Below are 14,771 nucleotides of genomic sequence, written 5' to 3'. Positions count from 1 at the left end.
AATAAGTTATTCTTCACCCGAGGTAATCTTACGATCGCTTCCTAAATAAATTACGTTTAGAATATAAATAGTTACATGCATATTGATTCAATATGTAAAATTTGGTATAAAAAAATATAGCTTATAAGACCAGAAAAATCACATTTTATGTATGCTTTACACTATGTTTTTACATTCGTAATTTTACGTAACATAAAATATTTTTTATGGCGAGTACATATTTTCTTATGTTCTTTTTTTATGTATGAAATAAGGCAAAATTTACGAAACGTAAAAATACGGTGCATTGATGTCAAAATAGAGAGTGGGTGAAGAATAACTATTCCTCGCCCAGGGTGACAAATAGCGGGACTAATATATATTGATGTCTACTTGCGTATATACCTTTTGTTTTATATCTCTCCTCCGGTGCTATAATTGTCGCCGTTTGTAACACTATGCTTCCATGCATAACATTATTAGGATGACATGATTGCCAAGCTATTTTAATTGTATGCTTCCATCCTAATTTATTATTGCTTCAAAATGCCAAATTATATGCTTGGACCATATTATTCTTCAATACTAGTTCACCAAGCATACCTTGCTTATATGCTTCTAATCAAACATTTTATTGCTTCAGTTGAAATGATGATTTGTATCAACAATTCACTGTTGTTTTGGGCAGTGTTGGATGCACCACCTCGTTGGAAGAAAAATTTACTGATGTTTGAAGCACCACTGACGGATGACTTCCTTCAAGCCGACGGAAGCACTACCGATGTGCTGCTCGTGCCCCAAAATATTGTGCGCCTTGAGGAGCTACGCCAAATTAATGAAATGACTTGATGTCCACGCTGTCATATTCCATACAGTAGCAAGTAGCAAGCTAGCAGGAGTTACCAGATTGTTTGAGCATGTAGTACGTCCATGGAATTATGGATGAATAATTTTGTGCATTTTTAAGCAAACAGGAAACACATTTGTACCCCTATGGGAGTACGGGCCCTGAGATGTCGTTGTACCCCTTTGTCATCGTGAGTTTGTCGAAGCTGGCCGATGTGAACTCACCGCCACGAACCATACGCAACACTCGCAGCTTGTGGCCGTACTCCAGCTCTATAGCAGCTTGGTGCTTTACGATGGCTCGCTCCGCCTCGTCCTTGGAGGCGAGGAAGTATCGTCCACATGAACTTGTTGTAGTCATGGATGAGCAACAGGATGTAGCGACACCCGCCTGGCTTTGCTGGGGTGACCGGGCCACAAAGGTCCCCGTGGACCAATTCCAGGGGCTTCTTTGCCCGGTACCTTGCCTTCTTGGGAAAGACAGACGCCGGTGCTTCCCGACAAGACATGCATCACACAGCTCGTCGACGTGCATGATGTGCGGCAGCCCGCGCACAAGGCCGCCACGAGCCATCTTTTGCAGTCTGTCAAAGTGCTGGTGTCCGAGCTGAGCATGCCAACGCCTAGCGTCGGAAAAATGGCCCACGGGGAGGCACACAAAATGCACGGGGCGAATGAAGAACTTGTACAGGAGATTCGATCCATGGTTACCTCGATGAGCAACCTTCCTCGCTCGTCTTGCACGGAGAGCACTCTGCGATGGATGGTGATGTCGTACCAGCTCTCGTCGAGCTGGCCGATGCTCACGACTCTACTCTTGAGTGCCGTGATGATGAAGACATCCATGGACGCCCTATGGTCACCCCATTTGTCGGCGTAGATGATGGTCTCGTGCCCGTGGATGTCGACCACCGAGCCGTCCGTGAACCGCACCTTCCTAGTGATCGAGCCGTCCAACTCCGTGAACACGTCGACCGTAACAGTCATGTGGTTCATGGCGCCGGTGTCGAGGAACCAAACCTCGCAGCGCTTGTCTCCAACAAGCGCGGGTGTGGTCACAGCTCTCTCCTCGTTGAGGAAGATGTAGCCACACACACACTCCATTTTCGGGGAGCCATCTCCTACCAACATGGTGGACCCCGACACTTGGTTGTCACGGTATGGCCGACCCGAGTCATCGTGCACTCCTGCACAGACTTGATGGTTGTCAGCATCATGGTCGAGGCGTGACCTGAGTCGTCATGCACTCTTGCACGGCCTTTGCAGGACCCGACGTTGTATGGGCCACGGTTGCTGAGACAACAACCAGCGTCCCTGGGGACTTGGTTGCCGGGGCGTCGCTTTCCCACACATGTGCCTTCATCGCCTCCCAGTCAATAGGGCCCGAGAATGACGGTGTCGGGTAAGTTCCCAACACTATAGGGATGGAGTCTGCTGACGGGCTCCGTGTCGCATGCACGGACTCAACAATTGCTGAGACCGTGGTCGTGGGGGCGTTGTGCCCTCCTGCACGGTTTGGGCACAAGACAACATCATTTTTGGCCCACCGTCTACATCAAATTGGACGAGGTTCATGTCTGTGAAGCATGTATACTCATGATTATGGTTCATTCCTAAAGGAATGTCTTATTTGGTTAAAGAGAAGGACAGTGATATTTGGCAACCGTGTGACAGATTGCAAAAGTACCAACCCACCTCCCACCTTGCGATCCAACGTCCTCCCGAACAGTCCGCCTCCTTCCCGATTTTCTGGGTTGCTTCGATCCCGCGTCCTTCCCGTTTTTCTGGGCTGCTCCTGATCCCCGCACAAAAATAGGTAAAAGAAACGGCGACCTCCTACCCTTCGATACCACGTCCTCCCGAACAACCCCGTGCTTCGATCCCGCCTGTACCCCATGTTTTTCCCTGGAAAGAGTAAAAAATAAGGGATTGGTGGGGGATCGAACTTGGTTGCCGGGGCGTCGCTTTCCCACACATGTGCCTTCATCGCCTCCCAGTCAATAGGGCCCGAGAATGACGGTGTCGGGTAAGTTCCCAACACTATAGGGATGGAGTCTGCTGACGGGCTCCGTGTCGCATGCACGGACTCAACAATTGCTAAGACCGTGGTCGTGGGGGGCGTTGTGCCCTCCTGCACGGTTTGGGCACAAGACAACATCATTTTTGGCCCACCGTCTACATCAAATTGGACGAGGTTCATGTCTGTGAAGCATGTATACTCATGATTATGGTTCATTCCTAAAGGAATGTCTTATTTGGTTAAAGAGAAGGACAGTGATATTTGGCAACCGTGTGACAGATTGCAAAAGTACCAACCCACCTCCCACCTTGCGATCCAACGTCCTCCCGAACAGTCCGCCTCCTTCCCGATTTTCTGGGCTGCTTCGATCCCGCGTCCTTCCCGTTTTTCTGGGCTGCTCCTGATCCCCGCACAAAAAATAGGTAAAAGAAACGGCGACCTCCTACCCTTCGATACCACGTCCTCCCGAACAACCCCGTGCTTCGATCCCGCCTGTACCCCATGCATTAGGACTATACACCCTAGTTCCATATATTTTTCTACATGTTTCACACCGGTTGACAGAGTTCACAAATCCGAGCGTCCCTTTCCCTCCTTTCCAGATGCAAAATACCATGGTGTCTGCACGTTTATCATGTATGGGGTTCATCTTTTATCATGCTAATTACATAGAAGTTACCGGGGTATATTTTTGGTCAAATATTACCGTGGCGTTTGTACTTAAGTTATTAGGTATGCGGTTCGTATATTAACATGCTATTTAGATACAAGTTTTCGTGGTATATTTTTCAACAACTCCTTCCCCCCTCCCCACAGTAAAAAATGTTACCGCAATGGTTGTACTTAAGTTATCAGGTATGGATTTGGTTTATTACCATATAGTTTACATAGAAATTATCAAGGGTATGTTTTTCAACAACTTTTCTCCCTTGGTCAAATTTACCGTGGCGTTTGTACGTAAGTTATCAGGTATACAGTTCATATTTTACCGTACTATTTTCGTACAAGTTACCGGGGGGTGTGGCTTTCAACAACTTTTCCCCCTTTGGTGAAATTTACCTAGGTGTTTGTATGTAAGTTATTGTCCATGTTAATAGGGGTATGTTTTTCAAATAACTTTGTTCGTTTGGTATCCGGTGGCATCTTGAACACCTGCATGTGGAGCGCTGAATTTGTTTGAGCCGCGTCCAGACATGGGTACGATGGTGCCATTCCAGCAACAATGCTCAACTTCCCCATCTGGGTATCATTGTACTTGAACAACCGCGTCCAGACTTGGGCAAGATGGTTCACCCACGGCCGCTCGCGAGCCCTCTAGCACTTCCGTCGTCAACCTTCCGCCGTCTCGAACCCTTCTCGGCGCATGTGGCTGCGACCACCCTCGATCACCTCCGTCGCGTCACGAGGGCGCGGATCCGGACCTACTGCAGTGGCCGTGGTGGATCTAGCCGCCGACTGACCTGGATGCTCGATTTGGGGCCTCAGATAGGATGATAGGGTGAGGGAAGGGGAGGTGGAGATGCTAGGGGTAGCGGCGGAGGACGGCGCAAGACGGTGAGGTCGCCGGCGTAAGCGATAGCTGTTGGTTTGGGGTTGGGGAGTAAATCGAAAGAGAGGATGAAGAAAGTGCGCGGCTGGGTTTCCCCCATGAATCGAGCGGGGATGGAGGAGGCAGCGAACATCGTGTGGATCTAGCGATCGGGATCGAAGGGCAGCCAGGTCATTCGGCAGTTTTGTCAAAACGATGTGGTGTGCCAGATAGATAGTTTGTAGATGTTATTAGGGGATATGTTTTTCAACAAATTTTTACCTTCTTGGTTGAAGTTACCGTGATTTTTGTATGTAACTTATCGGGTATACGGTTTGTAAATTACCGTGTTATTTTCACATATGTTATCGGGTGGTTATATTTTTCAACAATTATTCACATCATTGGTTAAAGCTATCGGGGTATTTGTATGCAAGTTATTGGGTATGCGGGACATATATTACCATACTATTTACACATAAGTTAGCCAAGGCATGTATTTCAATAACTTTTTTCCCGTATCAAAAAGTTACCAAGGTGTTTGTATGTAAGTTATCGGGTATGTGGTGTTTATATTACCATATTATTTACACAAATTATCGGAGGCACGTTTTTAACAACACTTCATTGGGTCAAAGTTATCGATGTTTGTATATAATTTATCAAGTCTGTGAAGCATAAAATACCATGATATAAGCTTAAGTTAGAGAGGTTATTCCCCGCAAAAAAAGTTAGCGAGGTTATGCTTTTCAGCAACTCTTTCCCCGGAGTCAGTGTTACCACCGGATTGGTGTGTAAGTTATCAGGTGTGTGTTACGTACGTTATCACACTATTTATCCAAAAAATGACAGTGGATATGTTTTCAGCAACTCTTTTTTCTGGGTCAAAATCGTCCAAAGTTATCAATGTTTGTACATAATTTATCAAGTTTATGAGGCATAAAACTACCATGATATACGCATAAGTTAGCGAGGTTATTCCCCGCAAAAATAAGTTAGCGAGTTATGCTTTTCAGCAACTCTTTTCTTAAGTCAAAAGTTACCATGAAATTTGTGTGTAAGTTATCAGGTGTGTGTGTACGTATATTACCACACTATTTATTCAAAAAAATGACGGTGGATATGTTTTCAACAACTCTTTTTTTTGGGGTCAAAATTGTTACCACAGTAATTGTCAATAGTTTTTTTCTCGGGGCCAAAATGATCCTCATTACCTACTGTTCTTTTTACCACCCACGAACTGCTCAACACCAGCATGGCAAAAAAAATCAGAGATACAAAAGAATTGGGCAAAACTACGAATCGATCCCTGGTGGTCTAGGCTATGATTCATAGCACTAGCCACTTGGTAGTAGTTAGTTTCATGTTGTTGTATCGGCGCGAGGTTTTTTATAGGCAGACAGGCACCAGGCTTCACTTGGTCTGCAGCCATGGCTGCTGCTTGCAACGGAGCTTCACCCTGAATTACCAGGCTTCACCTTGGCATCTTGGGGGTGTGCAGGGGTGCGGATGAGCACATGCATGGTGCAGCGGGGCGCGGCCTTGCGTGCCTGCTGTGTGTGCACCGGCCGAGCTCCCATGCTCGAGCTCAAGCTCATGCATGGCGGCCTGCGCTCGGGTTCATACGACCAGGGCGAGCGGAGGAGGAACGGCGATTCTCACCGTGCTCAAATGCGAGATCGACTTGGACAGAGACAGACGAGGAAGCCGGTGAGGAGACACTGATTGCCGGAAACGGCTCCGCCGAGGAGAAAACAACAATGGCGTGGTCAGGCCCAAGCTCCTATGGACAGGCTGTTGCGCAGGAGGACGACGGACGTCGCAGCGGAGCTTCCCGTCGACGAGGTGGAGGACGAAAGGACCACAGCGGCGAAGCGAAATTAGCCCCACGGGTCAACGCCCAGGCCACTCACGCCCGCAGTCGAGCAACTGCCCCCGCGCATATCGCTAACAGTCGCACGATCCCGATCGAAGCACCCCGAGGTCGTGTGGTAGTTTCGCAATCTGCCACACGGTTGCCATATACATATTTCGTAAAGAGAATTATCTAGTCGATGGAAGCGACATTTTAATGTTTTTAAAGTAAGCATAGCATCGCATAAGTAGAAATTTCTTTTAGTAAAATCTGTAAAATCACAACATGTTTGTTTGCCATGGAGGCGAATTCACTGTAGATGGAAGCAAGTTTCACCGTGGAAGCAAAATATTTGTATAATATCCACACTTCCGAAATGGAAGCAAGTTTCTATAACATCCACAAAATGTAGATCGATGCAAGTTTCATGGTGCAGCCCAAGACAATATCCAGGGATTCCCTGCAGATATATATATCAGGCCTGAATATTAATTGTATCATATTTTGTTGTAATGTGTTGCGATTGTATTTAATTATAATTTGGTTTCATGGAAGCAGATTCCCTTTTCTTTGGAAGTAAATTATCGTTTTTTGTGGAAACAATGTATAGCTACAGTGGAAGCAAATATATTTATCCTGATAGAAGAAAAAATGAGTTGCAGCGGAAACAAATCGATGAGTCGATAGAAATAAATTGGTGCTCGGTTGGAAGCAAAATAAACATTTATAATCACACATTTTCATTAAATTGAAACAAACTTGGTTGTACGCTCATGACGCATATTATTAAGTTGATGATGGAAGCAAATATGGTTGGCTCAAAAAAGAATATCTAAAATAAAGAAATAAATCAGGTGGACAAAATGATGCACCAATCCTCTTTTTAGATGGAATGATGCATCAATCTTGGAAGCAAACTAATTGCACGGAGCCTATATATTAGGAAGCAAACAATTTGTTTGAAAGAAGTACATCAGTAAAAAAGGAACGACCACCAGGCCATGCATGCGCACGTAGCAGTTATGAGGAAGCAGCCAATTGAGGCTTCAATCCAGCAAATGATGCACGGGGTTTGCTAACAGATCGAGCGTTGGGTATAAGTTGGATCGGATGGTCTAGGACTAGCTAGTCTGATGCCAAGAGATCATCTGTAATCTGATGCCTGGCGCTTCCCCTTTCTTTTTTCCCTCTCCAAACGGCCGCACCACCTCCGATCCGCTCGGAGGCGAACCCTACCCCGCCGGCGATGGAGGTGGAGGCGAGCGGCCCGTGCTCGAAGAAGAGGAAGTCGGCGGCAGAAGGGCGCGGCCCGGAAGCTACGGCGGATCCGCTGCTGGACGCAGCGGAAGGTGGCGGGCCGGCGACCGCATCAGCGGCCTCCCCGACGGCGTCCCCGGGGACATCGTCTCGCTCCTCCCCACCAGGGAAGGCGCGCGCACGCAGATCCTCTCCTCCCGGTGGCGCCACCTCTGGCGCTCCGCCCCTCTCAACCTCGACTACCGTCCATTCTTATTCCACGCGGAGGGCCTCGACGCCATTGTGTCTCGCATCCTCACCTCACACCGAGGCCCCGGCCGCCGCTTCTGCGCGCCCGTCTACCACCTCCCCGTCGACCGAGCCGACGCCTGGCTCAGATCCCCCCGCCCTCGACAACCTCCACGAGCTTGAGCTCTGCAGCTTCAACTACAAGTACAGCTTACCGTATCCATGGGGAATACCGCAGCCGGCGCCGCTGCCTGCAGCTGCCTTCCGCTTCTTTGACACCCTCGGCGTTGCCACCATCGGAGAGTGCCACATCCCTGACAGCATGGCCCAGGCGCTTTTCTTCCCTAAGCTTAACAAGCTCGGGCTTGAAAATGTCACCATATCCGAATCCTCACTACAAACCATGATTGATGGTTGCCCCGCTCTAGAGTGCTTGCTGATTCGCCGCTGCTCTGGCTTCCGTTGTGTCCGAATCAACTCCATCAGCCTTAGAGGCATAGGTGTGGAAGCTTATCGGGGAGAGCTCATCATATTAGAGGAAGTCATCATCGAGAATGCCCCTTGTCTTGAAAGGTTGCTCCTATTTGGCTCAGCTGAATCCCGACATATATCGGTAATCTCCGCACCTAAATTGGAGACCCTAGGCTGCCTATCTTCCCATTTATCTGATTTTTGTCAACATGATTTTAGTACCACACTCACGCTATACTCGACAGTTATTCAGGTACCACTTGCCTTCTAGATCAATTTCTGCACTTATGGTGATGAATTATGTAATTTCTGCACTTATAGATGGTTTATAATGTCATCTTCCATGCTTCATCAAGGGATTGCGTGTTGATAGCTTGACGAAGACGGTGCGCACTGTCAAGATTTTATCTGTTCGTATGATTGCTCTTAGTTTGGATGTTGTTATTGACTTGATGAGATGCTTTCCTTGCTTGGAAAGGCTGTACGTTGAGGTAATAATTCTTCCTTAATGGTTCATAGTATTCATTTCTCATATGATCTGCTTATTGTTCTCAACTGAGCGTTTTTCATTTGGTTATGTTTTGTCAGTCAATTCAGCCAGGGAAAAAGAATTTGTGGCGCCGTAAACACCAGAATCTAATAAGATCTCTTGACATCCGTCTGAAGACAATTGACTGGCGATATTATGTGGGCACCAAGTCAGATGTTGACTTTGCCACATTCTTTTTACTAAACGCGGGAGTGCTAGAGTTAATGACTCTTCAGGTTTATCATAGTAATTTCAAAGAGGAGTTTTTTACACGGCAACGTGAGAAGCTTCAACTGGATAAGAAGGCCTCAGGAGGTGCTCGGCTTCATTTTACAACGGATAATTTTCATGGCAGTTTTACGGATTTCTGTGTCCGTGATTTGGATCTAGCTGATCCCTTTGAAAGGAGTTATCCGTACCAATTTCATGCTTTGTCCTAAAAAAGTTTAGTTCTCATGTTTGTAATTTGTTTAAGTTTGTATTATCCTGGAATCTAGTGACACTTAAATATGCTATTTAAGCTGTTAGTTCTGTTGAAACCAGCTTGTGACGATGTACACTTATTTTATGAGAAAATACAGACCTGTGTGGCTTCTGAACGTCAAGTGTGATGTTATCTGTTAAGCCGATTTTAGGAAGCCACGCGAATTGATGGGTCTGAGTATCGGTATTGCTCCATCTGGTGTGCCAAGCACTTCCTCAGATCAAGGTAAAACTGTGGTGCTATATCGTGTGGTGTCTCCGCTTTACATCAGCTGTCTGCCTGTTTGGTGTGCGGATCTACCGCTTGTTAGTCGGAACGAAGAGAAGAAAGGGGTTTCACTGTGAAGGCAGGGAACTATTTCTGTTTCCATCATGAATTGTCCAATGGTTCTGATGCTGAACTGCTTTTGACTCTTTGCTTGATGCTTTGCCGGGAAGACCGAGTTGAGTCGCCGTTTTCTTTGTCTTTGCCCCGTTTGTATCCATTGCTAGAGTTCCTTGTACCGCATAATCTATCTGGCAATTTGTTGGATTCTGGTGTAACTAGATGGAACCTGTTATTGTGTCAATTGTGAATAGTATATGTATTATTGCACTTGTCAGTGGATCAGTAGTACAGGGTATCTATCTACACACAATATTTCTAGTTTTTGTTTGCTGTGGTCATTGCACGACCGTCCTGAATTACCGTAAGCAATACTGGTAGACCCCAAACATGTGGTAAATCAATCAGGTTAATCTACCAGCACCTAGGAAGGCCAATGCGGCGGTGCCATTGACAAAATCAGGTTATACAAAACTAATCTCTCTCCAGGATCTCCCTACCATCACATAAACACACGCAAGCAAGTTCACTGTTCCAAGCAAGAAGAGGATGACCAGCCAGATAAACTGGCAAGCTGTCCAGAAAATTGTTTCTTCAGAGGCAATTGCACTGGGGTACACATACTTGCACTATGTTTGTCTCTGCACATCCCATGGATGCCCAACTAAATCTATCTTCGCTTCGGGTTTTTCTGGTCTTCCGCTGGCGAATCCATTTCTCCAACCATATACAGATGACAAAACTCCACTTTGTTAAAAAGGATAATGAAATAACCACAAATAGCAAATATAAGTGGCCAGAACACAAACACAGACACCATAAGGCAATCAATTTCTTTGTCAGAAGTTCATACTCCTATAGGAATTGTTACAAATTTACAAGTGCAGAAATAACACATGATCAGAGAGCCTATCAGGACGAGCGGCGCTGCGCTAGCTTCAGGACAGGTTTTTATTTATGCTCAGAAATTTGCTGTTGCAACTCTTGCTTGAGCTCGTCGCCGGACGAATCCTTTAGCCACACTTCGTCGAGACCACACAGATACGCTGGTCCAGAAATCCGCAAAGACGCCCTACCAGAGCAGTGAATCTTCAGCACCTCAACTCGCACCCAAACATTACTTGCAGAAGTTACCTGTAACTTGGAGGCGCAATCGATCTCTAGGACCTGCAATCTCCAAATGTTAGCATCTCCCAGGGTGCTAAAATGGAGTTCACCATCTTGAATCGGCTTCTCACAAAGGCAATGTAAGCAACTTCTATTTGGCCATCCGCGAAGGGAGTGCATGTCCTCTTGCAATAGTATATTGTCAACTCAAGATCAAACTTCTATTTGGCCTGCTGATGAAAGAGCATGGAGCATTTGTCCAAGCGATGAGGGGCTGGGGACTGGGAGGAATTGTTGCTCATGCCCAGTGCTACGTGATGCTATCCAAAGCAATGCTTGCATGTGATCTAGCAAGGCATTCGCGCCATTTTCAGTGACGCAAAGAATCTGCTGCTAACCAACTTTATTAGCCGTTTGTTTTCTCCCTTGCCCAGTGGCACGATATGTGTACAACAGTTTGTTGCGGATTCGGAATGTTGAGCGATGTCTCATCACCTGTCAGTCGGAACAAGGAGGAGATGGGGCTTCACCGTGGAAGTAGGGAACTTTTTGTTTTCAACATAAAGGTCCAATGGTCCTGATGTTGAGCTGATTCAAGTTGTATTCATTGCTAGAGTTCCTTGGACTTGTTAGTGGATCAATAGTACAGTACAGGGTATCTACCTACACTTTTTTTGGTTATGTACCGTTAGTGTAAATAAGCCCCAGACATGTGACAACATATGCGTCGGCACAGCCAGGGAGGCCGTCGGCATAGAAAAGCCGTCGGCATATATGATACGCCGACGGGGGCCGTACATCTATACCGACGGCCCAGGCCGTCGGCAACTATCACGCCTAATGGCGGCGGCCGTCAAGTCTGCCCAACGAATGGTCGCCATGTGGCGACCAGCCACTGCTCTAGGACCAGGGCTATGCCGACGGCCTGGCCGTCGGCATAATTTGAACTAAGCCGACGGCCTGGCCGTCGGCATAGTCCTTCATACAGTGCTCCCAGTAGCCGACACGTGGCGCCTATGCCGACGGCCAAGCTGTTGGCACAGTTTTTTTAACTAAGCTGACGGCTAGGCCGTCGGCATAGGCGCCACGTGTCGGCTACTGGGAGCTCACGCTAGCCCTATGCCGACGGCTAGGCCGTCGGCATAGTTTGCATTTGCTTTTTTTCTTTTCTTTTTTCTGGTTTTTTTCAAATCAATTCAATTCAAATAACAGCACATATCAGCAGATATATATGATGGGATAGACATATAAAACACAACGGGATATCATCCGGTACCATCACAACAATATATGCATAAGCATCATCACACACAAGTCTCTAATGAACATCATCACAACCAACATAAGCATAGTCATATAGAGAAGCACACAAGTCATCTAAATGATCATCACCACACACAAGTCATCTCAAGCATCATCACCACACACAAGGATCATCGAGCACCACGGAGGTCGTCACCGCCAAGAGGGCCGAAGCCCAGGTCGTCACTGCTAGCGGCAGCGCTACCGCCAAGACCGCCTCCACCTCCGCCTCCGCCTCCGTGGATCGGAGTGGTCGGGCTCCGTGACTCGTGAGTGCTGCGAAGACCACCGCCAACGGTAGATCCACCTGTTCCCTGGATGTTGAAAAGACATATTAACGGGATATATGACTGTGTTGAAAGGCATGGCATGCTTTGGTGAATAGATTGGGGATGAACTAACCGGCGAGGGGCCAGCGTTCTGTGCCACAAACTCCTCAAAGCTTATCAGCACTGGTTGTGCTGGAGGGCATTGTGCTGGAGGTAACCCCACGAACCTGCATCTAGCTATCCCTCTGCACTTGGTGTTCATAAAGCCTCTGATGCCATGCAGCGGTCTCCTGGCATGTGTACTCCAGGTAGGCCTACGGTATGACATGATGGAACTCATAAAACTACTAAATGCGGAAAATAAAGTGAGCAATGAAGATAAGAGGGAAAATACTTACAGATTGTTGCTCCTGAAAGAGGGACTGTGAACTGGTCACTGGCTGGCTCGTGCGCTGGGTCAGGCTCGGGTCGATCCGACGAAGCTGTGTGTAGGAGATACTAGGAGTGATCACAGCATCGAGAACTGCCTCCCGACCGTGCTCCTTGGGCCCCATGCTCACCACCGGCATGTCGTCCAGAGGTGCCGCAATGGGGTCAGGTGTGTCAGGATGCAACTTCAGATACACTTCAGAGTAGGCCTGCTTCCTCCCCGCGGTATGCTTGCCGTAGTACCGGGGCTCGCCAGGCTTGGAGTCCTTCCGCGTATGGGCGATCTCCCATGCCTGCATGTCTGAGAGTGGCCGCTTCAGTTTCTCCTCCTGCACCACCAAACAGAGGTTAGTCATACATAAGAAAGTGATGGTAAATAGAAGAAGAAGAATGTTTAATGGGGTTAGTCATACATTAACTGCCTTGTGGAGATAGTGGTTTCGGTTTCCCTGAGCATGTACTCCCTCCTTCCCTCGGTTAGCCTTATTTTTGATTCTCATAGCCGCCCAGGCTCTAGTCGGGTCACACCAATGATCCACCAATGCCGCCCAGGACTCGTCTTTTCCATAACACCAATTTGGACACACCTACATAATAAAAGCATAATGGCATGTAGGTGTATCCAAATTGGTGTTATGGAAGCATAAAGCATAAAGCATAAAGCACCACAACGTAATGAAAGCATAATGAAAGCATAATATATGAAAGCATAATGAAAAATCTTTTATACTTACCGCCAAGAACTCGGGCCTCTCCAAGGTAATGCCCATCCTCCGCGCTTCTTCCTTGGTCATCTTCACACCAAGAACGTCGTGGTAGTATGTGGAGATGGCCACATAGCGCACCTCGTACTGCATCTGGCGGGCCTTCTTCTTGCATTGGCGCAGCACGATCTGGTCCGCTCTAGCCCTGTGCTCCGGAAGAACTCGATAGAATTTCTACAATCATGCATGAAAACAAGAATGGAAGAAGCCATGAGTTAAATCATTTTCATGAAACTAGAATGGACTTGTTCTTCTGAAGAGAACTCACCCAGAAAGTAGTGATCACGGCCTTGGCATGGGTCTCATGGTCCGCGTGGCGGGCCGCTTCCCAGTGGTCCCAGCTCGTGGCCAAAACCCGACGGTCCGGCTGCCTGACTGGATCAAGACAGTACAACCCCGGCCAGTATAACTTCAGCAAGACGGTGATGAGGCCGTTGGGAATACGGACCCCTTTAGAATATATCGAGTTGCTGCAAAAAAATGAACTATTAGCATGTGACAAGCAAAATAAATAACAACCGGAATAAGCATGTGACAAGCAAAATAATGAACCACTTACTCTTTTCCCGTGGGCTCAATGAGCCACTTCTGCTCCTCAGTAGCCGGAACCTGCTTTGGTAGCTTTGCGTTACCACGCAGCCACCCCTTATTGTCAACCCCCTTCCCGTCACCACCATCATCCCCGCCACCACCCTCCTCCTCGCCTTCCTCCCCCTCCCCAACCTCCTCCCCAACCTCCTCCTCCTCCTCCTCCTCCTCCACCTCCTCCTCATCCTCCTTAGAGTGTACCTCACTAGAGGAGGGCCGCGAAGACAACACCCCTAAGTCGGTGAGGGTGCGCTCTTTCTGGCCGCGACCCCCTGTAGTGGCTCTCCCGCCAGCACCTCGTCCTCTAGAGGCTCTCCCCCTGCCCCCTCCTCCTCTAGGGGCACCTCTCCCTCGACCTCCCTGTGAGGAGTCATCGTCAAGTAGCCGAGGGGGAGGATTACGTGCTCGACCACTCCGACTAGGCATGCCGACGACCTTGCGTAGGAAACCCACGCCGTCAGCCTTCCCCTTGCCCATGTTCCACGAACCTGCATTGAAAAGAGAAGAAGCAATTAGTAAATTAATGAAATGAATGAAAAGGCATGATAATAAACACATTAATAAAAAGGCATAAAAAGGCATATTCCTAAACTATAGAAAAAAAATACTTGAAACGTACATCTGCTAGAACCCATATGAATCATCACTGTTGTAACCTCTTTCTCGGTCCGTCTCATCATCACTATCAATCATATCATCTTCGTTGTCCGACGGAGGTGGAGGCTCTTCCTCGTCGTCAGCGTCTTCGTTTAACTTTTCTAGCATAAGTATGTCATTTTCGTTGACAATGG

General features: G+C 47.6%; 1 protein-coding gene across 1 annotated transcript; it reads left to right on the top strand.

Moving 5' to 3' along the window:
* The first annotated feature begins 7,474 nt into the window (after positions 1–7,474).
* On the top strand, positions 7,475–9,194 carry LOC119350943. Its single transcript, XM_037618543.1, has 3 exons — positions 7,475–8,437; positions 8,541–8,675; positions 8,773–9,194. Exons 1-3 carry the CDS (start codon positions 7,475–7,477, stop codon positions 9,151–9,153), a joined length of 1,479 nt encoding a protein of 492 aa, XP_037474440.1. The 3' UTR covers positions 9,154–9,194.
* Positions 9,195–14,771: the final 5,577 nt, after the last annotated feature.

This window comes from Triticum dicoccoides, chromosome 1B, assembly GCF_002162155.2.
Source record: "Triticum dicoccoides isolate Atlit2015 ecotype Zavitan chromosome 1B, WEW_v2.0, whole genome shotgun sequence".
Taxonomy (NCBI): Eukaryota; Viridiplantae; Streptophyta; class Magnoliopsida; order Poales; family Poaceae; genus Triticum; species Triticum dicoccoides.
The sequence above is the reverse complement of the archived record's forward strand: the minus strand, read 5'-3'. Positions and strand labels throughout refer to the sequence as shown.

Coding starts and splice junctions, on each gene's coding strand:
- LOC119350943 (XM_037618543.1), top strand. CDS start 7,475: ATGGAGGTGGAGGCGAGCGGCCCGTGCTCGAAGAAGAGGAAGTCGGCG. Junction 8,438..8,540: donor TATACTCGACAGTTATTCAG/GTACCACTTGCC, acceptor TGCTTCATCAAG/GGATTGCGTGTTGATAGCTT. Junction 8,676..8,772: donor TGGAAAGGCTGTACGTTGAG/GTAATAATTCTT, acceptor ATGTTTTGTCAG/TCAATTCAGCCAGGGAAAAA.